At 40.3% G+C, this 25,016-nt stretch overlaps 1 protein-coding gene across 4 annotated transcripts; it reads left to right on the top strand.

The window, feature by feature from the left end:
- The first annotated feature begins 646 nt into the window (after positions 1–646).
- Positions 647–23,107, top strand: LOC131695342 (nucleolar protein dao-5). 4 transcript variants are annotated; one of them, XM_058983806.1, is made up of 5 exons: positions 647–805; positions 868–1,052; positions 1,754–3,247; positions 22,100–22,756; positions 22,815–22,954. In XM_058983806.1, the coding sequence occupies exons 2-4, from the start codon at positions 951–953 to the stop codon at positions 22,718–22,720; spliced, it is 2,217 nt and encodes a 738-aa protein (XP_058839789.1). In that variant the 5' UTR covers positions 647–805; positions 868–950; the 3' UTR covers positions 22,721–22,756; positions 22,815–22,954. The 4 variants fall into 4 exon arrangements, with proteins under 4 accessions (XP_058839789.1, XP_058839788.1, XP_058839790.1 ...); XM_058983807.1 differs by lacking the exon at positions 22,100–22,756 and adding an exon at positions 21,704–21,874 and having other exon boundaries at positions 648–805; positions 22,815–23,107; XM_058983805.1 differs by having other exon boundaries at positions 22,100–22,957.
- The last annotated feature ends 1,909 nt before the right edge of the window (positions 23,108–25,016 follow it).

Below are 25,016 nucleotides of genomic sequence, written 5' to 3'. Positions count from 1 at the left end.
ATTTTTTTATAACCACAATAATACCTCGATTACATTTCGAAGAAATGTATGAGCCAAATAGTTGCAAATGGCTGTAATTTCAGAATAATTGCAAAAAACTAAATTTCTTACTCGTTTCATTCATATATTGGCAGTGGTAAGCTTTTTCGAAAAAGAAAATAAAGTTTTTGTTGTAAGCTACGACTCACTTGCGGGTGAAAAAAGCAAACTGTATCACTTTGCCAGTTCATGAGCTAATTCATAGGTGTCGCATGACTATAATTTTGGTGTTGCCGCAATAGCGCTATGAATCTTGCTGCGACGAAGAATAATCGCCATTTGAGCCAATATATTCTGATTCCTGATATTCGGTCTATCCACTCATTGAATGTTTACTAGAAGTATATGCATGAAAATGCATAAAAATTACAACAGAAGAAAAGAGACGGGAATAGAAAGTATGCTAACTATGCATAGTGTTTAGAAGAGCACTGACAATAATTGCATTGATTTTTAAAAATGCATCACAGCCCATCAGAAAACGAGTATATTTCACCCATAATTGAGTCATTTATTTTAATCGTGCCTGCCTATACCTGCCTTATTTTCGAGGCGACGCTTCACACTTGTTACCAACATTATGGAAATGTGTCAAAACTTCGCGCATGTTCGTCTTCGGACTTTGTCGATTTCGTTCCTTCACACGAAGTTGAGCACGCATTTTCAAAACAACATTCTACTGAGTGGCACGTGTATTTGCCAGCGGATTTGCGGTGAAAACGTGTTGATTGAAGCAGAGTCCGCAGGAGTTTGTTAGGAGTCGCCGGTAATAGAAAATTGTGTATGGTTCTGTTATAAATTCCATAACGTTTGCGTTCTTTTCTTCAGGCTCGCCTAGTACCCGGTGCTTGTGTAGTGTATAAGCAAAGTGTGTTATACTTGTGTTGTCTCGGTCTTTTCCTGCGACAAAAATGGCTGCCGCTAGTGAGACCGTACTACAAGCCCTCGTGTTCGACTATCTTTCGAAGAAAGATAAAACGTTCGCTGAGGTTTACCAAAAGAAATTCAATTCGGTAAGTACCACTTTTGCGAATGATAATGAATTTGGTTCGTTTGTAATGTTTTTATGCTGAAAAAACGCTATCCGGTGGATGCCCACGATGGCAATGGTGTTGCACCACAAAACAAATACACGTGTTTTGTGTTTTTTGGTGCTTTGCTTGCCAAGTTTTCTTAAATTATGATTTATGGTAGAGCATTATGAAAAAGTCGATAATATGAAGTCGGCAGTGTTCATGATTCCAAAAGACTAATAATATTATAATGGCTGAGTTTTTTCTTTGCATAAGTAGACCTTGAACACTCGAAAAATATGCGTCGCAATGGATGAGATCTGTCTGTGTATGAGCGCCACGCGGATAGCATAATTTTTGAAATCGTTTTTTATGCTGTGGGGTTTAAAAATGCATTTAATATCAAAAGGTAGTCTAATTTAACAAATAGAGAAAAATTGGTTTCTGCAACATCAAATTTCAAAAATTGACCTCAGCACCACTATATCAATCATGTAGGATTGTTGCTGTAGAGGTCTTGAATTGAATTAATGAACTCGAGCATTATACTAATAATGTACAATAGTTTAATGAGACTGAATACAATCAAGATGGTCCCACGTAGATAGGAAATTCCATACATTGGACTGGCTTGCGATTATAGGTAGAGTAACCGTTTCGAAATTTCATTAATATCTTCTATTTGATTTCTCAACCAACAGCCTCTTCTCGCAAAAGGATCTCCGCGCTTAGTGGACGTCGTTAAGCACTATCAGATAGGAGGAGCAAAGAAGCTCGAAATTACTAAAGCTGCGGACGAGTCCAGTTCGGAAGATGATTCTTCTGAAGAAGAACAACAGACTAAATCTCCAGTAAAGAAGGTTATCGCCAATAATGTAAAACCAGTATTGAATGGAAAGGCAACGATAAATGGTAACGGAATCAAAAAGCAAGACTCAAGCTCGGATGACAGTTCTGAGGAAGAGAAGCCCGCTCCGAAGAAGACACCAGCAAAAGCCGCGGTGGTTGCCAAGAAACAAGAATCATCAAGTGATGATAGCTCATCAGAAGAAGAGGAAGTACCGGTCAAAACTCCAGCTAAACCCGTTCAAGCTAAAGGTGCTACTAAAGGAACGCCAGCTCCTATTGTTAAGAAAGCAGCCACAAGTGATAGCGAATCCGATTCAGATGATTCGGAGGAAGAAGCACCACAAAAACCACCTGCTAAGCAAATTGTTAAGCCAACGCCAGTGAAATCGACGCCTACAGCAACTAAAGTTGTAGCTAAAAAGCAGGAATCTTCTTCGGACAGCAGTTCCGAAGAAGAGCAAGTTTCTAAACAAGCTGCAGCCAAGAAGCAAACGCCTGCTAAGCCAGCTGTGAAGGTTGCTACGCAAGCTGAATCTTCAGAAGATTCGAGTTCAGAAGACGAGAAAACGCCAGCAGTTACACCGCTGGTTAATAAAAAACCGGCCGCAACCGCAGCCAAAAAAGAATCCAGCGATGATTCTTCGTCAGAGGAAGAACAGCAACCTATTAAAAAACCGATTGTCAGTACACCTGCCGCGAAGAAAATAGTTCCACCAAAAAAAGCAGAATCATCGAGCGATTCCGATTCAGATGATTCGGAGGATGAAGCTCCGCAAAAAACACCAGCTAAGCAGATATCTAAGCCAACGCCTGTAAAACCGACACCTACAGCGACTAAAGCTGTATCAAAAAAACAGGAATCATCTTCGGATAGTAGTTCCGAAGAAGAACAGGTCACTAAACAACCTGCGGTCAAAAAACAAACTCCAGCTAAACCAGCCGCGAAGAAGGCTGAATCTTCGGACGATTCTTCTGAGGAGGAAGAACAACCGAAGAAAATGCCCCTTGTCGCTACACCCGCCTTGAAGCGGGCAGCACCGCAAAAGAAATCGGAATCCTCGAGCGAAGATTCCTCCAGTGACGAGGAAGAACAGGCACCACCAGCAAAGAAAGCTGCCATAGCAACCAGTGCGAAGAAAGCAGCCAAGCAGGAGGAATCGGACTCAGACTCAGATTCGTCGGATGACGAACCGGAGGAGAAACCGGTTGTGAAGCAAGCTCCGGTGTCTGCCAAGGCAGATAAGAAGCGAAAAGCTCACGCAGAGGAAGAGGAACAAGAGGCGAAGCAGCCCCCGGCAAAGAAGGCCAACTATAACAATTTCGTTAAAGCTGGCGAAGATAATAAGGTACGTGAATTTTATTACCTCTGTTTGCATTTTTTCTTGTTTCAGTATTGAGTCCGCGAACACGAATCAGATGGTACTTCAGATATTCACTTTGTTTATTCGATAAGGCATATTTTAATCAGCTTGACGCGGCCCATTACCATTATACTTTAAATCTTAAAACTAGGGGATTACGATTTCCAAATTCATTTTTTACAATGAGAAACAACTATCGGACAGCACTGAGTAACGTTGACTCTGCTAAGGGTACTAGCCCCGATCGTTTACCCCGGAAACTAACCAAAGAATGTGCAGCTTTTCATGTCCTGTTGTTCTAGAAATGCCTTTGACGACACGTTTGTAGATTTCTCCAATAATTGCGGTGCTCGTACGAAGCCAAGGACCGTATTTTTTTTCTTATCCGACTTTTCGAAATTGGTTGGGCGGGCTCTGGATCAACGAAGTCAGTAGCTGTACCTGCCTTGGCCAATTCGTCAACCTCGTCATTTCCAGTAATACCGGAATGTCCGGGCATCCAGTCAAGATAGTGTTGACAATGCTTAGTTCTTCGAATTGAGTTCGGCACGCGACCAATAGCTTGGATCGTGATTTGTCTGACCTTGAAGAAGGCAGCCTAACCAGCGGAGCAGAACTTTATAACCTTCCCGTACTACAAGCTCTATTGACAGCCGGGTTTTCCCCGCACATAATTGCGAAGATTTCGGTTTCGAATACAGTGCAGTATCTGCTAAGCGAATGAGATTGTTTCAATCTCATTTCACGACAGTAGACACCCTCCTTCAGAGAACCGCCTGTGTAAAAGACCACTTGCGTTTGTTGTCTCTCCGTATAGCCAGACAACCACTCCTCTTGAAAGGGTATTTTCACGTAGAATGTCCTTTAAGGAAAACTACATGTGAATGTTATATCGCTGGGAGCAAGAATATCTTCACCCCATGTAACCATTTGTGACCACAGTGGTGTATGACTGGTAGCAAACTCAACATGATTACTGTTCCACAGCCCAGTACCCTGCAGTCTATATGCACATGATAGTGCTTCTTGATTGAGATGTATGTGTAATGTTATGATATTTAGAAGGGCTTCAAGGGCAGCAGTCGGAGTTGTGGTGAAAGCACCAGTCAACGCCATGAGCGCGCCATTTTAGCTTTGACTGGACCGTCATCACCTCTACCCTCTGCCACCACACAAGGCATCCGTATGACAGTATTGGACGTACAATTGTGTGAAACCACACTTTCTGAACTCTGAACTCAATGTGAGCAGATCAATTCAGTTTAGAATCCAATATAACCCTAACGTATTTGACTTGATCTGCACACAGTAGCTCAGAATCTAGAACTGCACGGGACGAACCCCGGTTGCTATTCGCTTCTTTGTGAAATGAACCATTGAAATTTTATTTGGGTTAACTGGTAATTTAACTTGTCGACACCACTGTTCGACAGCGTTTAATGCTTGTTGCATTAAGTCAAAGATTGTTCCGATGCAAAGTCCAGTAATTAGTATTTGGTAATCATCAGCGAACCCGTAGCTTGGAAATTTAAGCTCATTGAGTTTCCTCCATCGGCAACAAGCTTCCATAATAAAGGTGACAGCGCAACCCTGAGGACAATCGCAAATACTGAACTTCCGTATCTCTGCCTGTCTCAGTGACGAGCAAAGAATGCGCTTACTAAGCATTGCGTTTATCCAACCCTTGATACACGTAGAAACCCAATGACCAGAATAGACTGGAAGGACACATTGTCAAAAGCACATACAATATCTAGGAATACACCCAAGCTAGATTGCTTGAGCGAGAAGGCCTTCTCAATGTCGTAAACAACATCGTGAAGCAGAGTGATTGTGGATTTCCTATGCATGTTGCATTTTGTGCAGCGGATATTAGACCGCCAACAATTTTGGCTTTTTTCGGAACACTGCTAATTGGAATGGTAATTGGTAACTGTGATCATATGCAAAATATGAGCTCTTTCCAATAGCTCTAGTTCACCCACAAGAAGTTTTAAATTTCTATAGTATTATATATGGAAATTAAGAAATAAAAACTTTAATTCCAATAACAAAATTCACAGAAACTCAGCGTACCTCAAAACTTACGGTCGCGTAGCTTATTTTATAACCAACTAGCTAATACCCATCGCGCGTTGCTGCGACGCTCTGCGAAATAGGAAAACACAATTTGTTCCAAAGCGCCATCTGGCGGGCAGATAATCTCCAACTAATAGCACACAAACACGCCCCATACCAAATACCTACTGTGTGCAAATTTTTACGGAAATCGGTTAAGCCGTTTGGGAGTCTATAAATCATATACATACAAACATTGACTTTTATATATATAGATAGATAGATAGCTTTGTTGAAGATCGCATATTGATTGGAGGTTCTCCAAAATAGTTATTTAATGTTGAAGACCAACCATTTTTTTAGGAATTTCCTACTCTAAGCATGCGCGAGAAAGATAGGCAATACATAACTTTATATGAGAATATCTTTTTACTGCAAAAGCGGATCAATTAGCAGTCTTCGGCAATGTTGATCCTTACACCTTAACCTTCCGGAAGTCGCGCTAGTGCAGTGAAACGCTGCTCTGAACATCTAACGAAATCGTCTTAGGGCACCAGCGGCTGCTCGTTCAGTGGGCCATAAGTGCGACTTCCGGAGGGTTAAGCCATATATCTACAGATTTTGGGATGTACAAGATGGTACTGCCATTTTGTACTGTATTTATTGTTTCTATGATCCATTTTTCATATATTTTCAAAGAATTTTGTGGGTGAACTAGAGTTTTCGAAAAAAGCTCATATTTGTATGTGAAGCCAATTACCGTTTGATTTAACAGTGTTCCGAAAAAAGTCAGAATTGTTGCCGGTCTAGTGGATATTCAACTAAACTAACGTTCCTAATGTGATGATCGATTAACCATTCCAAAGCTTTTAGAACAAAGGAACTTAAGCTGGTAGGCATAAAACCCTTGGCTTATTCATATCTTGCGCGCCACCCTTTGGGAATATATATAACAGTTATTTCTCGCCGTGCTCTCGAGATATTCCCAGTTGCAAGACCGGAAAGCATAATCTTTTTCCAGACATGTTTGAGAATATCAAATTCCTTTTGCGGCAACACGGAAAAGATTACATCTTTTCCAGGCGATATGTCTGTAGCAAAGCTCGCCGAATTACCAGAATGAGATCTGTGAACATTGTTCAGCTCCAGATCCATACACCCTGGAAAGATTACGTTGAATAGACAATTAAGAACATCTTTTTCGTCCGCTACATCAACACCATCTCGGGTTTTTAAGTAGTTCATCTGACAAATCTTTCGATTTGGAGAGAATTTTATTTAACCCCCTAGCCTCGTTCAGACTAGAGACATTAGTGCATAGGTTTTACCTGCCAGCCCGCTCTGCACTTCTAAGACATTTCTTATATGCACTGCGAGCGGATCTGAAAGCCCTGGAGTCACCACATCCTTCTTCACCCATTCAAGCTCAGCCCTCCACCAAGGGGTTCCCCTAGTCAATTTAACAGTACGAAGTGAACAAGCTTCTTTGCAGAATGCTACTATGAATGAGTTTGTCATATCTACGATGTCATCTAAGTCGTCTAAGTTGATGAGTAATTATTGGAAAATATCAATGAAATTTAGTCGCCAAGTTTAGTTTGTAGATTTAGGATTACGATATGCTACCACAATGAAGGTGTTTTTGCGTTGCAAAAACTTAATCTGGTTAACCTCTGCTGTCGATTGGCGCTTCATGTATTTTTTTCGCTATGGTATGTGCAATCGTGTGCGTAGCCGCAAGCCGCTGAACGGTGCTTGGTGGGATAGGGAGTCCGAATTGCCCCGTACGTTCATTTCGCACAAAAGCGGTGAATGTCTTGAAAATATCCGTGTTTTCACGCTAGCGAAAATCATTTCATACAATAGGAGTCTCAAGCTTTCCAAAAACTAACAGGCAAAGTTTTTTCACTTTCTTTTGTTGCTTTAATCAGGGTTGTTACCCTGATAATCATAATGATTTTTGTTCTGCGGATGGCCAAAAAATGAAACATTTGGTATCTACTTTATAAAAAGAACAAGGAATTAGATTCGGCTGTCAAAATAATGTTTTAGAATAGCGGTTCCCTGAATATGTTCGATAGTGAGAAGGTCTTACGACATTCTGAGAAATTGAGCGGGTCCGAATTACCCCCACGGTCTTGATAGCCCCAGGTTACCCTACTTTTTGTCTGTTACCGACAGTCATATCGCAAGTTGTGAGCTCCGATATGAGACACGCGTCAAGAGCCTTATTTGCAGGTATGCAAGCACACGTGAGTTAGTCATACCTGTCTTGTTGTAAGCAATGAAGGCAGTGTTAAGTAGTCTTCCTAAGTAGAAGTTTCCTTTATGGAAGAACGGTTCTTGAACCAATGCTATGAAAGCTTTACTACCTGTACAAGTCGAGATAGATTCATAGTGGCTGTTTATGCTGGAAATTGATTTTTGCTATTTTAACCATTGTTGATTAGAAAACTGTACATTTTATTTTCAGCCATATCAGGTTTAAATGAAATACGATCATTTAATTCCCACGGTTTTTCGAAGAAAATAATAGTCCACTGTGTCAGAGATTCACATAACAAAGGGCAAAACCCAAAATTTTCCGTGCGCGACTAGCATATTTTAGACCCTCCAGCCATCAAGTCTTCGGCACGGAACTACACCTTCACTTAGGGACTCCTTCTTTCAGTCGCCTCCTACGACATGGGAGCAGGAATCCAATGGCTCAATTTTTGGCCGGATGCAACACGGCCTCTGGCCAGGTCTGTACACATCGAAATATGATAATCGAACCGAGCAAAACTTCACCGAAATACCATCAGCCGAAAGTCTCAGCAACCCCCAACAGAAATCCGGCAAAATAATACCAGTCATCGAAAAAAAAGTCGGTGCTTGGAGCGAACGTTCCACTGCGTGATGCAGCATATTGGGGAGTTCTCCCGGGTCCTCCCAGGCTCCGTTCGCCATTGAGAATATTTTAAACCCTCTCAACAATTTTACCGATAGCACGGATCGCATGATACTGGAACAGGTAGTCCGCAGTGTAATTCTTAGCCGGGATTGTATACTATTCCCCCGAAAATCATTCCCCAGAAAGCCATTCCCCAGAACTCCACTCCCAAGAATATCATCCCCCAGAATATACTATTCCCCAGAAAGTCATTTCCCAGAATGTACCATTCCCCAGAATTCCATACCCCAGAATGCACCATCTCCCAGAAAGTCATTCTCCAGAAAAGTAACTTTTTTGATTGGTTTGATCTTTTCAAACGTACTACTCGTTCCTACTTTCATCGAACGACATCCTTCGATTCGGTCACATTTGAAATGATTTGCATTGTGTTGATTATTTATTCCGAATTAAAATAAAGAATGGCTGACTTTCCCCAAAAACTATTCCACAGAAACTAAAATACCGAAGTGTTTTCCCCAGAAAGAACTATTCTCCAGAAAACCATATCCAGAATGAGCATTGGTTCATAAGTTCATTCCACAGTTATAACCATTTCCCAGACATTTTTTTTTGTTAGAAGCGGGAAATTTTTTGATGAATCTCAAAACATTTTTTCAGTATGGTGGCCATATTGCTCACCTCGAAGAGTGCACTGGTAGAAGCTTTAGACAATAGCAATATTTTTACTTTTCTTTTTTTTTTTTCAAATTGCAAAATTCAGCATAGGTGTGTTTTTCAGTGCCATTTGGCAACAACCATAGAAAGCCCCCTTCCTAGGATCCAAAAGAATGAAACAGTGTTATGTAAGTAAGGTTACGTGGCGAAACCAAAACTATGTACATTATCTAAGTCAAGGAACTGATGCATGATGTTAAGCTGGTAAGGATAAGCCGTCGAAAGCGGCTGCTCCTCGCTAAAATATCGTTGCACCAATTCGGTCAAAACACTAGCTACACCTTTTCTACACGGTTCCAACCACTCATTTACAAATTAGTTAATCCTCAGGCCCAGGAACAATTGGTATATCCCCCGTATACTTGCACATATGTCAGTGGCGCCATAATCGCAAATGCGATAACAGCCTCAACTAAAAATATATTCAATTCAAAATGACCGCTAACATTGACGAATAATTGTTGTCGAGTATTATATCTGTAACTCTGTGATATAAGTATCATTTGGCGTAAGGTATGAAAATACCTTCGAATGTAATTCGAATGTTTGAGTAAACCGAGCAATGGGGTGGATCGTACATTTGCTTACGAAACATTCCCAATACAAAAGAAAGATAAATGCTCTAAAACCCACGAAACCATTTGTCAAAATATGCATTCATTTCGATTTTAATATGGATTCAACCAAAGCTCCAAAGATGGAATCAACATATATGTTTGAATAAACCGGGCAGACGAAAAGATCACAAATCTGCGTTACTTGGCGTACAAATTCAAAGAACTGCTCATGTTTGAAAGAAGGAACCAAGTCCTATGTTCGAGTAGACTGGCCGCCACTTTCGACGGCACATCCTCAGCAGCTTAACACCGCATAAGTTCCTTGGATTAGGTATGCGCAACCTTTAGCAAATAATGAATAAAAACATTAACTTTTCTGGGGAATGGAGCATTCTGGGGAATGACTTTCTGGGGAATGGGATATTCTGGATAATGGTTTTCTAGGAATTGGTACATTCTGGGAAATGTCTTTCTGGGGAAGGAAATTCCGGGGAATGGCTTTCTGGGAAATGGCTTTCGGGGGAATGGTATACAACTCTTAGCCGGTTGTTTCCCTCTACCGAGACTATACTTCTTATATAGGCTGTTCGGAGAAAGAAGCTAGCATTGAAGGACATATTCCATAGATGGCTGAACAGCCGGCAAAACGTTGTAGCACCTATAAACTGACAAACGCGATTCCAAGCATTAACCCATCGCCCGCGCTATCATGAATCGGTTACGTCCGGAAGTTTCTATCCTCGGTTCTAGCAGCCTAGACTCACGACTTCAGTAAAATAAAATCCAATCAAAGAAATGACGCTCATATTCACTAGACAACACGTTCCATGGCGACATGACCGAGAACTCTAGTGTTATGGGGAAACTGACTCTTCTAGCATCTGTACCATAAACTAAAAAAATAAGCATCAGATTCACAGACTACATCCGATTTTTCAAGAAAACTCGCGTATATGCGAATAGTCACATGATTTTAAAATCACGCGAAGTTACATACATGCTAGCGCAAGCGAAAAACACGTTAACATACAAACGCTCGAACCCCTCGCGAGCACACTATTACGCAATAATTGAACCTCCACACTAACTCAGACAGATATGCACCCCTGGACTCCAACGCTAAAACTCACACCTTCCACGCACACACCACCACAGTAAGACTAGCAGTTAGACTTATATATACAAAGACACGCAATAATTACAGGTATTTGTCTAGCAACCGGGGGAATTACATCTCAAACGTAGAACTTATCATTTCAATGATTGCCTCGGATCTGAGTTGCCTGTGTTTAAGGCACCATAGCTTCGTTCGTCAGATAAAGGAAAGATGTAACCCTCTAGCCACTACCCTCGGCCCTAGCTACCCATAATGGAAAAATCACTTATTTTTCTTATTTTTTTTTAATGCAATATTTCCATATATGCCGTGATACACATAAAGTACCAATCACGAATATCTACCCTCCCTACCGTAGTACGTAACATACTAGTTTTTCATTTTTTCATTCGTTACAACATGTTCTGTCACGTTCTAGCTTACTTCTGCCCCCCCCCCCATTACAAGTGTTACGTAATTTATGAATGATCGCCGTCAGTCCCATATACTATAGATTTCCTATGCATATGGGACTGTTATGCGTATCACAGCAAATATGGGATACGAAAAAATCATCGATGATTTTGTTCATTCGGGTGTTTTTCTGAAGTCGCCAATCCACAAATGGGAGATGTTCAGGAGTGGTCTGTAGAACATTCAACTACTGACCACTTAATTATTCTCCCAGAACAAAAAAGAAACGGTTATTTGTACAATGTGGTTTTACAATGACCGTGTTGATGATAATTGTTTCGGACAGTCAAACTTGCGTCTCGACGCGCTTCAAATAGGAAGGAAAGTAATAGAGAATGTATTAGCACTTCTAGCAGCAAGATGAAAAAAACCATATCGAGGATTATAATCGCGCGACTATCGTTAAGCCGCTGATTCGTGATATTCGAGAGTGGGAGATGTTCAGGAGTGGTCTGTAGAATATTTAACTATTTACCACTTAATTAATTCTCCCAGAGTAATAACGAAACAGTTGTTTTTGTTCGATGTGGTTCTACAATAACCGTGTTGATAATAATTGTTTCGACAGTTAAAATTACATTTCAATGAGGTTCAAAAAAGGAAGAAAGGACCTACCATAAGATAATTACGTGCTATCCTTCTCCGTTTCTTTCCTTTCTTTAATCGTTGTTGTTTGTTTCTATATCGCGGGTGAACAAATTATATCGACGGGCTTTGAATCCATTCGTATGTTCTTCGTAACCCGCCGTGTCATAAATGGGAGATGTTCAGGAGTGGTCTGTAGAATATACAACTACTTACCTCTTAATTATTCTCCCAGAGCAATAACGAAACAGTTATTTGTTCAATGTGGTTCTACAATGACCGTGTTGATGATAATCGTTTCGCACAATCAAATTTGTGTTTTAATGCGCTTCAAATAGGAAGGAAAGAAATAGAGAATGTGTAAGCACTTCTAATAGCAAGTTGTTTGCAAATTTTCTATTTATCATAAGATTGTTGTTTTCCATAACAAAAACTGCGTGCTAACATTTCTCCATTTCTTTCCTTTCTTTTCATGTGCGCTATCGTTACAAACCTTTGTCATTTCCGGAGGAAAACAAGCAGAAGAATGGTAAAGGCGACCGAAAATCCTTTGGCGGCTTCAACAACAAGCAGGACAACGACAAAAAAGGAGCTGCCTGGGAATGTGAGAAGTGCAACACTTTCAATGATGCCGAAGTGCGGTCTTGTACGCAATGCAAAGCGTTCAATAAAAACGCAGATGATTCCAACGATTGGGAATGCTCGTGTGGTTTCAAGAACTTCCCTGGCCGACGATTTTGCTTCAAGTGCAAAACACCCAATGCGAACGGTGGAGGAGGAGGAGGAGGGGGTGGACGCAAAAGCTTTGGTGGCGAAAATAGTGGAAATAAGCAGTACCCCCCGAATTGGGAATGTCCAAGCTGCAGTGGTTCGAATTTTGCAAGTCGTTCAACATGTTTCAAGTGTTCTGCTGCTAATCCTAATCCAAGTCCCGCTGGAGGTGGAAAATTCGGACGCAAAAGTTTTGGTGGCGAAGGTGGTGGAAATAAGCAGTTTGCGGAAGACTGGGATTGCCCAAGCTGTGGCGTTTCAAACTTTAGCAGACGCGGAACGTGTTTCAAGTGCTCTACTGCTAACCCAAATGGCTCGTTTGGGGATAATTGGGAATGTACAGAATGCTCATTTTCCAATTTCGCTAGCAGATCTTCGTGCTTCAAATGCCAAAAGCCAAATCCAAATGGCGGAGGTGAAAAGGGTGGGTTCCGCAAAAGTTTCGGAGGAGCAGGAGGTGGCGGCCGTGGTGGTAGAGGAGGAGGTGGACGCGGCGGACAGAGAGGCGGTGGACAGAGAGGCGGTCGTGGCGGATTCGGCAATAGAAGTTTCTCGGATAACGACAACGCCAATGCGAATAAAAAAATCACATTCGACGAGTAGAGGTCTATAATTGAGTGTACAACATAGTCGTATTTTTTATTCGTTAAAATCTTCCTATTGGTTCTATTCAACATAACCAACAGTGCAGGTCGTTTTGTCTGGAATTGTAGAATTCCTTTCTTGATTCAAGAGTCGCATATTTTAGTTATTCCGCAGTGATTGTATGTGTATTATACACTCAGATGCAAGTTTAATAGTTAAGAATAATGAACAAGAAATATAAAACAGCAACAGACGGCAAATAATGTGTTTTTTTCATTCCAACTGTTTTGTTTTGAACACCATAGTAATAGACGTTTTCGTCAGAAATGGGAGACCCCAAATATTCTCAAACTTCGTTTAAGGAGGCTTGATCCTGCCCATAATAAGGCTTTCTGCTATTGCCCTAGATCCTGACGCGTCTAAAATTAAAATGCTGATGTGATACTCAAAAAGGTCAAACCGAATGATTAGTCATTGTCATGACATCGCCTCGATCGTTATAGAAAGCCTTCCATGGCTTTGCAGATTTTTCAATCTGGCGAAAAAAATGTAAGGGGAAACTTTGACACTTCAACTACTAATCAGGCTATCTTTTGTGACTACCTTTGTTTGTTTTACCTATTACAAATTGCCCGAAATCATTGCCGGAAGTGAATTAATGAAGGAGGTCCTTAAACTGAATGCTGGGTTCGGTAAATTTCTGCACAAATATGCAACTGAATTTGAGATGTAGCACCACTGATTTGGACTAACAACTCGATTTGTCCACATCAGTAGTGTGACATGAGCTGGGAAACTGGCAGATTCCAAATAAAATTGAACCGTTTCTGTCCGATCATAAATATATATTTTTTCGATCACCCTCAATGTGGTAATATAACGTAATCCTAATTCTACAAACTAATACCTCTTTTTGAAAAACTTCACGACTAAAATTAATGCATATTACCCAACAATTCAATATTAATTCGTCAAAAGGGCGAAACAGTTTTTTGTAAACAAACTTGTCTCGCTCATTAGTCCGCTGCAAAGTGGAATTTCAACGAAAATATGTGTTAATGTAAATTTTTACCCTTCGTAGAAGTAATTTCAATTGTTTTTTGCTTTGAAATCATAGTAAATTAAGAGAAACCATCAAAATAAAAGTTTGTTTACAAATCTTATTCGCCCTTTTGCAAATTTAATATGGAATTAGTCAACTAGACTGCTTGGATGACGTCGTGGATACGACAAACTAATTCATAGTCGCATCCTACGAAGTCTACTTCGTAATCGACTAGGGAACCGCTTGGTGGAGGGTTGAACTTGAATGAATGAAAAATGATGATTAGGGCTTGCAGTTCAGTTCGTAGTGCTTATAAGAACTGTCTTAGATCTGCAGAGCGGGCTGGCTGGCAAAACCTATGCACTGTACCTAGTCTGAACAAGGCTAGGAGGTTAAAGAAAATTCTCTCAAAATCGAAATATTGTCAGATGAACTCCTTAAAAACCAGAGATGGCGTTTTTTATGTCATGGACGAAAGAGATGTTCTTAATTGTCTACGACGCACACTTTCCAGGTTATATCAATCCGGATCATGCCAGTTTAGTGCATTTGTACACATTAACGCGACTTTCAGTGTACTATGGAATCGCTCAACGATTCCGTTAGCCTGTGGATGGTAAGCGGTAGTGTGAACAACCGTGTGAGCTCTCGAAACAACTCCGGTTCGAATTGGCGCCCATGATCACTGGTTATGGTTTCTGAAATTCCAATGCATGCCAGACATTCTGAGTACAAAGTCATAGCGACGGTCGGGGCCGACAATCGCTAAGTGGAATTGCTTCCGGCCAGCATGTAAAACAATCAACGATGACCAGCAAGTAACGACAGTCGTGCGGTGGTTGGAGTGGTTCAACGAGAACGATATGAATAGCTTGAGTTTGATGACGCTGGAGAACAGCACCTGCAGCAAGGTCAGAAGCATCCACCATTAGCGCCACATTTCAAGCAACTGGATAGAACAGCAGCACAGCATCTGCAAGACAACGTTTACATTCGTCAAAAGATTGCTGTGCACATTCATCCCAAGCAATTGTCCTTGAGTCGCTTTTTCGATAGTCGGGAATGAGTTTCCGACGAACTTCTTGAGGTACTACAGCATGTGGGATAAATCGTTTACATATATACATTCACCAATTGGTTGGTGTAGTGAAGCTCAGCACGCGGCGGTAATGGCTGTATGCCATCCTTATTAACCGTATATCCGAGAAATTCATCCTCCGGTGCAAAGAACGTAGCGCACGATGTTCTTCCTCGCTTGACGATGCGTCGCAAATATCGTTGATGAAAACCACTGCAAATTCGAGGTCGCCAAATAGCTTATTCATAAACCTTTGATATATTTACTGGCATTGCAGAGTCCGAACGGCATTCGAAGAAACTCGAATAGGACAAAAGCTGTTATAACCGCTGTTTTCGGAATGTGCGCATGTTTTACCGTAATATTGTGATAAGCCCTGACTAAATCAATTGGAGTAAATATGGTTTTACCTTAGAATCTGTTGAGCAGGTCGTGCACGTGAGGAACTGGATATTTGTCTGGAACGGTGATTTTGTTGAGTCTGCGGTAGTCTCCAATGTATCTCCTTTCGCCGTCGAAATTCGTCTGGCGCAGCTTTCTCTCGTTCTGGTTGCATTTGACGAGGTTTAGACGCATCCGGTGGTAACGGTGATGCGACACATCATGTGTCACATCCTGCTGAACCAAAGACGGTGTCATTTACGCTTGGTATTCATTTAGTAGGTCACGATGTAGATGTTGATAGTTTACAGCTTTTACGCCAACGATGACTGCCGGAGTTAAATTACCTATTGCTTGAAATTTGGTTGTTCCATCAACAAGCTGTCAATTTTTTAGGTCGACTAAAACGCGCGAGGTCCGTACCGATAATGGCGTCACTTACATCAGCAAACAATAAAATGCCAGGTGAAGCGGCGTCGTAGTCCGAAGCCGATTGAGGCAAACTTGTTTGCATAGGTATGATTTTTTGTGCCATTTGCAGCACGCAACGAAAACGGAATGCTTCCTCGTTGTCTGTCTCTTCTCGAGGCCGGTATTATTGAAACGTCCGAGCCTGTATCGATGAGAAATTTGCTCCTGTCAAAACGGAGACGCCGACTTTCAAATTCACCGCCTACCTGTGCCGACTCAGGAAGGCGCGAAGCTAGTTTTTTTATGACTAAATTGCAGGACTGGACGCCATATTTCCGATGATACCAACACACCGGCCGTTCTCCTGCGGTAGCCGGTCTGGAAGATGAACGACTTCGTTTTCGACTGGGTCTGGCCTTTAGCCTACGTAATTGACAATATTGTTCGAGCGTGGCTCGGTATTCTTGCAGTGGAATAATGTCTTCATGATGCTTTCATCCACATTCAAGCCGATCTCTTGCATTCGAGCAAGTAGGTGCGATGGCTGGACATCACCTAAGTCACTTGATCCGAGTAGTTCAATACAGGCGTGTGGTGATAATGCAAAACGGGCGATGAGCCGATCCTTGACCACTTGTACTTCTCGTTCACTGGTGGTGTGTTTACCAAATTCGAAATATGGCAAATGACGCTCTGATAAATCCTAGCGACGATATTTTCGTTTCGTCCTGTGTAATATGTGCGAGATGAAATTGGGTTTCTACCTGCGCAAACCACAAATTTGGATCGTTTTTCCAGAAATCTGAAGCTTCACATAAACAGCCGCTGCCAGCTCCGCTTGTTCCCGGTGTCAACTATTTTGAGGTTGAAAGCCTGACGCGAAACTTTTTAGTGATCGGAAATGTTCGTTATGTTCCCAATACACAATCGGACCGTAAATCACATCGGGGTCAGCAAATGTGGGAACCGCAGTTACTTTTTTCTGTCTGTTCTCTCTCTCTCTCTCTCTCTCTCTCTCTCTCTTTGTCTTCTTTCTAGGTTTTTTGGTAGATGGCTAGCAGATCTCAGCCAGGAAAGTTGCCGCCACACCACAAATGTCGCCGAACAATAGCATTTCTTGAACAACTGTGCTGAATGATTTCGAAAAAACTACATTTTTCGAAACTCCGCTGCGGTATGCTGACCAGGGTTTTAACCGGCCACCGCAAACTCAATTATCAGACGGCAACTATTCTTCGTGCTGAGTCATTTTCGTGTGATCTTTGTACATCCGACTACGAAAACTTATATCATCTGATAAGCAACTGCCCACCAGTAGCGCAATTGCGAGTTCGGGGGGCCTATTCTCACAGTCACGTCACTTGGTGACTAGAACAAAATTTCCTTCTAGTGACTAGGTGACGTGACTGTGAGAATAGGGCCCCAGGTTTTCGGCCATCCTTACATAGATGACACCGTGTTTGGACGACTCAAACTTAGAGACAAACTAAAGTTCCTTATCCAATGCGGTGAAGAGCTGTAGGTTTTCGCGCAGGTGATTTGAACTACTTATAAGTTTACCTTACCTGCTGTTTGTTTTTATGCTGTTATTTTTCCCATTTCTACTTGATCGGTGTTAAGTCAGACCGGACTAAGTCGCAAAGCATCAAAAAATTAGATAATGATTGCACTGGATAAAGAATTTCGTCAGCTACATTCGACTTTTGCCAGATTTGAAATATGTAACAATAAGCAAGAATTATGGCAATAATTAATTTCCAATCATAATGTAAAGGATGCTACGATTCAAACTTTAAACTCGTTTTTCTCGAAATTATTATTTTGTCACTTAGTCCGGTCTGACTTAACACCGACCACTTCATTCCTTCTTTCCTTCGGCTCAGGAAATGAATAGAAGTGCCGGCAAGGCACAAATCCCCGACTGTATACGGTGAACGTGCCATTTCAGCCAATATACAGCGAAGACCCGATTTTATCAGCCCCCAACATTATCTACCCCGATTTTATCAGCTTCATACGAAAATTGATGGTTGGTAGTTTGATGGGCTCTAGCAGACGAGCCAAATTGAATTCGAGTAAATCCTTTCTTGAGCATATTTTTCTTATCTTAGAGATCCGAAATATGCAAAAAATGTCCAATTTTAAACGCATATAAAAATGGTCCAATTTTAAACGCATATAATTTAGCCATCTCACGATAAATTTTCATTTTTTTTGCACAAATCGCCCCGAAATACTTCTAAGAATAGATTCCAATAGATAAACCCAAAGATTTTTGATATCGTAGCATTAAAAAATTAAATAATATACAACCTTGTCAAAATATCGCGCATTAACACACAGAAGATAGCGCTTCCCAAGCCCTGTACGACGGATTGGTGTACCTAGCGCGCAACGCTTCTATGAATGACGTCATCATCGACTATTTAAAGAACGGACTTGGCCAGACACGCTCAGTTCCCTGTTGAACGGCTGGCGAAGCAGATCACTGCGCTGTGTTTTTTACAGCCAGTGTAGCTGAGTTAGAAGTCCGTTACACTGGCTGTGGAGGGACGCTACCCTGTATCGTCCAACAGGCGACCGCTCCAACTGCTTCCTAAATGCCGCTGTAATGTTGCCAGTAAATTTTTGGTTTAACTAGCACATGTATTTGCTATTTGCGCTTGAAATTAAGTAATGTAGTGGTAGTAATAAGCTTCCCATTTTGGTTTAAACGCAAGGAAAGTTTTTAAAACAGGATTTGGTTAATTAGTTTAGCTCATCTAAGCAATTTTATCAATTCTGTAATTTAAAAGGAATTTTACGGAACTTGGTGAATTTAGCCCCACTTGCAACTGGTATAATCAACCTGCACAAAGTGTTGCATAACGCAGGGCTGTTTTTTGGAACAAAATGTGTTATTATTCAGCCCTTCGCTATGCAAAATCACGATATTATGACAGATGGGCAAAGCGCGGCCGTTCCTTTCAATCGGGAAAGGCCGTGTGGAATTTTGGTGAAATGCGCTAATAGTGTCGTAGTGGTACAATGTTTGGGGCGAATGTGTTGGTAGGTAGGGGAACTGGCGGTAAAATGAACACGTTAAGCAAAGTCATTATTTTCTAACTAATAAGTCAATGAGATATTACAATCACCTTATGTTTCTTGTTAGACATGTTTTGTACATATCTGGTAAAAATACTTCGTCATAAACACATTTTTTCAAACATGATTCTTGATTTATAAACATGTCCAAAAATGAGACATGTTTATAGCGAGTGGGTAAAATGAACATGTGGCGGTGGTAAAATGAACAGCTTCTGGTGACCTGCAAAATGTCCTGTATGTATGCAATGCGCAGCGTTGGAAAGCATTTTCCGATCAATGCTAATATTCCAACAAATCATGAGCTTTGCATACACACAGGGCATTTTGCAGGCAAAAAAATTGTCACGGAAGAATTGAATTTTCATGACGTAATATTAAGGTTGGACAGAGAAAGGGTAAAATTCGCAAACGAAAAAAGCAGTTTTTTTTCACGCCGTATGTCAGATCTTCATAGAAATCAATCAGCAGTACTGTAACAACATTCTACATACGCTGATTGGTTTTTATGAAGATCTGACATACGGCGTGGAAAAAAACTGCTTTTTTCGTTTGCGAATTTTGCGCATTCTCTGTCCAACCTTAACCATTTTACAATCCTGTGGCATCGAAACACATCTACAAACTTGGGGCTATCCATGGGTGTTTGAACTTTTTGGATCTGTTTGAGAGCAACTAGAAAGCTTGTTCTATACATGAGATGTGATTATATTGTCTAAAATTTGATTTTTCTTCACCGGTCCGGGTGTTTTTTCTAACACACTAAGTACTAAGAAAATAAATATTTTACATTAAGTAGTATAGTCCTACGTCTACAGTTCGTGCAACCCCATAGGGCTGCCCCTTGTAGTTTTTTTAAATTTTGCGCTGTCGATCCTCTTAAGGGAAATTTAAGCTAAATAATCAAGAAAGGTTATGAAGTTATATCTAGGAACTAAAGAAGAATATGTTAAGAGCTTCGGTTTCTTAAAAAGAACAAAAATATATGTCCCGATTTTATCAATGTCCTTATTTTATTAGCCTAAAATTCACCAAGGGGTTGATAAAAACGGGTCTTCACTGTATTCTGATTCTGATTCCATATTCTGACAAAGGTCGCAAAAGTTTCGTTCGATTCCCCATATTTTGTTCACACTAGAAAAATTGCAAAGTATGTATAATTTGCAGCAGAAAAGTTTAAAAAACTGAGGATTTTGGGGTCAAAATGTCACAAAGCTTCAATTTCCAGTATTTTTCTTTTGGTTCAGAAATAAGATGGTTAAAAAAACTTTAACAAAACAGTTTCTCAGTTTAAATGATTTTTATTCAGTTCTTCAAGACACAGCCAACATCAAAGCAATTTAATATATTGCAAAAACCCTTTTGCATGAAATTACTCGACACCCCTTTTTATATGAATTTACCGAACAAAAAATTCGAAACATTGATAAGAAAAGGGTAGAGATACATAAAGGGGGTCAAAATGAAGATATTCTCTCCAATAATTTTGGCCAAGAATCCACCACCGTTACTTCTGTGTTTGCTGAGCTTTGATCGGTAAAGAAGAGAGATGTCAAACCAATTCAAAAATAATTATCACGATAACAGTGTGACGAGACGAATAAACCCGATAAAAATTAAACAAGATTTGTTTAAACACCCGAGCAAAGTCTGATAGCAAATTGAAATCTAAACTTGATATTGTGATGTTGATTATTCTAGTTTATATCGTTTTGGTCGTTTTAACGGTTAAACGGATCAAAATCGAGGGATTGTAAACTAATTGAGGTGTTGAAATGTTTCGTTAATAGCAAAATAAGTGTTCCATTTGTGACGGCGCCGGTGATTGAGTGGTAAGCGTGATCACTACTCATTCCAGTTGGTCTGGGGTTCAATTCCAATCGAAGTATTGCGATTTTTCTGAGGTGAAAAAATCTGTGGTCACGTCTTCCTTCGGAAGGCAAATAAAGCCGTTGGTTCCCCCGGTCCATGAGTTTTTTTGATGGATCGATATCATCTAGTCAAGATAAGTGGAGTCACTCTCTGGCATCGGTAAAGAAGAAGTAGAACAACTTCCAACTTCTCTATGCTTACTAAAAAATATCCTCCTCCCGTGATACTTCTGGAGTGCACGCAGTATACGGCCTCTAGAAAAAGCAGGTAGCGGATAACCGTTCCTTCCCTTTTCCTTCCGCGATCTACGCTCGGGCCTGGCCGGCGCCAGTAATTGACCAATAATAAACACTTAAGGACTACCAGGAGTTGCACATTAAAAGACGTTTCGTTACTCCCAAGCATAATTATCTACTTATTCCCTGTGCAACTTCAGCTAGTCCAGATCGATAACGGAGTAGCAGCCCAGATGTGGTCGCACAAGTTTCAAAGCTCCCCAAGCTCAATAACAAAATAAGTATTCCTTTTGATATTTTGCCAAAAACAATAACAATTTTTGAAAACGTGAAGCATGTAAACAGCAAAATGAGATCAAAATTTGATGTCATATTTGACAAACCTAAACTTAGATCAAAATAATATTTCAGTTTTATTCTGACATAAAAATATGATTTCTTCTAGCTACTATTTTACATTACATTATTCCCATTATTCCGCACTTTAGTTTGCATATTTAAATGACAAACTCACCCAATTTGTATATAGACTGTTTTTTAACGAATTATCTAAATATATTTCGCGTACTTATTGTAATGATTGGATCACTTTTTTTAGTTCTCTACTCCAACGAACAAATCGTTCACATCCCAGCCGAATAGCGCAGGAAGTAGTAATAAGAAAGCCATGAACAGCGATGAAAAACGGGGTGTGAACCGGTTCCGAAGAATCCAAGAAGAAAATATTACCATCGATGATCGATTGCGAGACAATTCCTATGATGCTAAGGTATGTGTGCTAGTTCTTGATCATGCCAATATAGTTGATCCCTCTGTCCGTGCCGCGACAAACAGAGTCAAACTGTCACCGGATAAGGAAACCCTTTGGATCATCTTCACAAAAAGAATGCAATTGGGGATGGGCCCAGGCCAAGAAGTAGCACACTTACTGATACGGCACATTTCTTTTTGTTAGATGAGTAAACCAAGTTTCTTTATTCTGTGATAATTTCAGCAACAACGTCAACCTAATGAATGGACGTGCAGGCTCTGCAAAATCGGCAACCCTATTCAGCAATGGGCGTGCACCAAATGCGATACAATTAAAGCTCTGGCAAGCTCAAAATCTAAACTGAAAACAAGTTGGGTATGCTTAGAATGTGAATGTCTTAATTTTGAAGATAGTTTAGCCTGCGCTAAGTGTAACGCAAACAACCCAAACCCTAGTAATACAGGATCCTTGCGACGTCCAGGAGCTTGGGAATGTCAATCATGCCACCATTCAAACAATTCCAAGCGTAAAGATTGTTACAAATGCGGGAAGGCACGGTATAATCAGTGGTCCTGTGAACAGTGTAAGATGTCAAATTTCGCAGCACGAGAATATTGCGTGAGGTGTAAGATTAAGCGAAGGTTTTGGATATGCGAATCATGTGACTTCTCTAACAGCACGCGAGAAACAATATGCGCGAATTGTGAAATAGAAGCTAATTTTGCATTGAAAGAAAATATAGTGCAAAAATCGAAGGAAAAACCTGCAGTACTTCCTGGCGATTGGAGTTGCACAAACTGTAGACGGAATAATTTTGCCAAAAACTTGAAGTGCTTCAAATGCTTTGAACTAAAGCCTCTGTAAACATACCGAATGGCACGGAAGACGGATCAACTGAACGTATTCAATTGTACATATATAACATTGTTTTCGTTAATTAACATTCAAATTTGCACAGATCAATGCCCGTGGTTCTTTTGGCGAGAAGGCCAATCAGATTCTCAAGCACACTCGAGGAAAATCCTTCCGTCACGAAAAAACGAAGAAGAAGCGCAGTGGTTATCGCGGAGGCTTTATTGACAAAACGGTAAATTCGATCAAGTTTGATGACTAGCTAGGCTTACTAATAAGAATCCGAAAACAGAAGCAGTAATTTTAAGCGCTTACCTCGGTTACACTTTATTTGTTCATTCAATGTGATGAACTATGCTGTGTTGTGTGTTGTAGATTTTTATACCGTATACTTTTGCGGCTAAATAAATGATACCGATCGTGGTTTTATAAAAACTTTATCATCATCGGTGTGAATATCACATCCTTGGGAATCCATGACATTTCCCCGTAAACAATTTCCTAGAAAATAAAATGCCGAAGCTTTTTCTCCACTAATATATTTTCCAGAAAGTTCGAAATCCCAGAAAATTAATTTGCAGAAAGTACCAAAGTACGTAATAATTAGACGATTATATTCGCTTAAGCGCATGTTTTCATCACACTACATTAGGGTAAGGCTAGTTTTGTGATAGGTATTTGAATAGAGCACCAGTCATTGAATTATAATCATTCTTTTGATTGAGTTATTTGAAGAATTGTTCTCTTGTCTAAACACTGATCTCATTGCACTAATATTAGTCCATTGTAATGCGAATAATATGAATGTGGTAATTTCTATCACTGCTTCTTATTGTACTACTCGAGCTTGTCGATGGCTGAGTTGCTCTTCGAGTTCGAGCGTTCTTTTGAGTGCCGCAACGTATGAAATAATAAAATGGAATAGAAATCGTTCGAAACAGTGACATGAAGCGTTTGTGTACCATAAAGCGTGTTATGATCAAAATTTGGTCGAAATTAACTTGATATATTTTTTAAAGTGTGTATTTGGAAAAATTGAACACCACTCATTTTGTAACCTCTATTAACATTTGCTCTTCAGTTTTAAAAATGGTCTTTAGCAGGATGAGTATCAAATTTTTGCTCGCGCTTCATAAAAATCTAAACTACTCACACTGAAAAAGTTAACGAGGTCGCTAAATGAATCCATATCAACTGTTACCAACATAATAAAAGTGTTCGGGAATGTTTGTTAATAGTCAAAAGGTTTGGATTGCACAGTAGTCCCAAAGAGCAAAAAAGGGGGTTTTTAGATTGCGTCAAAACTGTTGACTTTAGCAATATGGTGTGGCGTCTTTGAGAAAGTTTTTTGGAATAGAATTCAACTTCTTTCCGTCTTATAAGATTGATGATTAGTTGCCCTAGTAGTGAGTTACGAAATTTATTTTCATTAATCATTCTGATAAACAAACACTTCAACACAGTAGTGGAAAAACTCATTACAAACATTTTACCTGAAGACTGGAACATTTATTTATGAAAGGTCCCTTAAAACAGTTTTTTCACCATAAGTTTTCTTCTAGATTTTTTTCCATTATATAAATGTTTTAGAACATTGTTTGGACTGTTAAACTGCATTACTTTGCCGAAGACGAAAACTTGCTATCGCTAGTATGTGTGGAGATATTCACGTTTCCTGATTGAAAATAGCTCTTTTCCAATACCTATTACACTCAGGGTATTTTACGCGCTTTTTCGCGGTTTTCATTTACGCGGATTTTTGAATTTACGCGGTTTTCATTTTCACGGATTGTTGAATTTACGTGGTATCCATTAACGCGGTTTCTTAAATTTACACGGTCTTCATTTACGCGGATTTTGAAATTTACGCGGTTTTCATTTACGCGGATTTTGAAATTTACGCTGTTTTCATTTACGCGGCCTGTATCCCCCGCGTAAAAAAAACTGAATGTACTTTTAAACGGGCAAACCACTCGGTAAACAAATTAAAGTGCAAGGAAACCACAACAAATGCTGGCAAAATCAGATCAGCACAAGGCGGCCCTCTATAGAAATACTCTAATTGAAGTTTGTCTCATTCGTCGAAGCCTTGAATTTTAATGTAGACGATCTGATTGGTTGGATTGGATGTAGCTGACACCATGCGTTGGACAATTGTCTAATTTACTGAGCCCTTCGACTCCCTTATGCCATTCAATACTACGATTCGGCTCCCTTCTGCCATTCAGCACCGCGACTTCTGGAACCCTTTGGCTCTATCCGGTGCCATTTTGCACTGCAATTCCTTTAGGCCCTTTGGTTCCCTTCT

The sequence above is a fragment of the Topomyia yanbarensis genome, unplaced genomic scaffold (genome assembly GCF_030247195.1).
Source record: "Topomyia yanbarensis strain Yona2022 unplaced genomic scaffold, ASM3024719v1 HiC_scaffold_372, whole genome shotgun sequence".
Taxonomy (NCBI): domain Eukaryota; kingdom Metazoa; phylum Arthropoda; class Insecta; order Diptera; family Culicidae; genus Topomyia; species Topomyia yanbarensis.
Note: the sequence above shows the minus strand (reverse complement) of the source record. Positions and strands in the feature narration are given on the sequence as shown.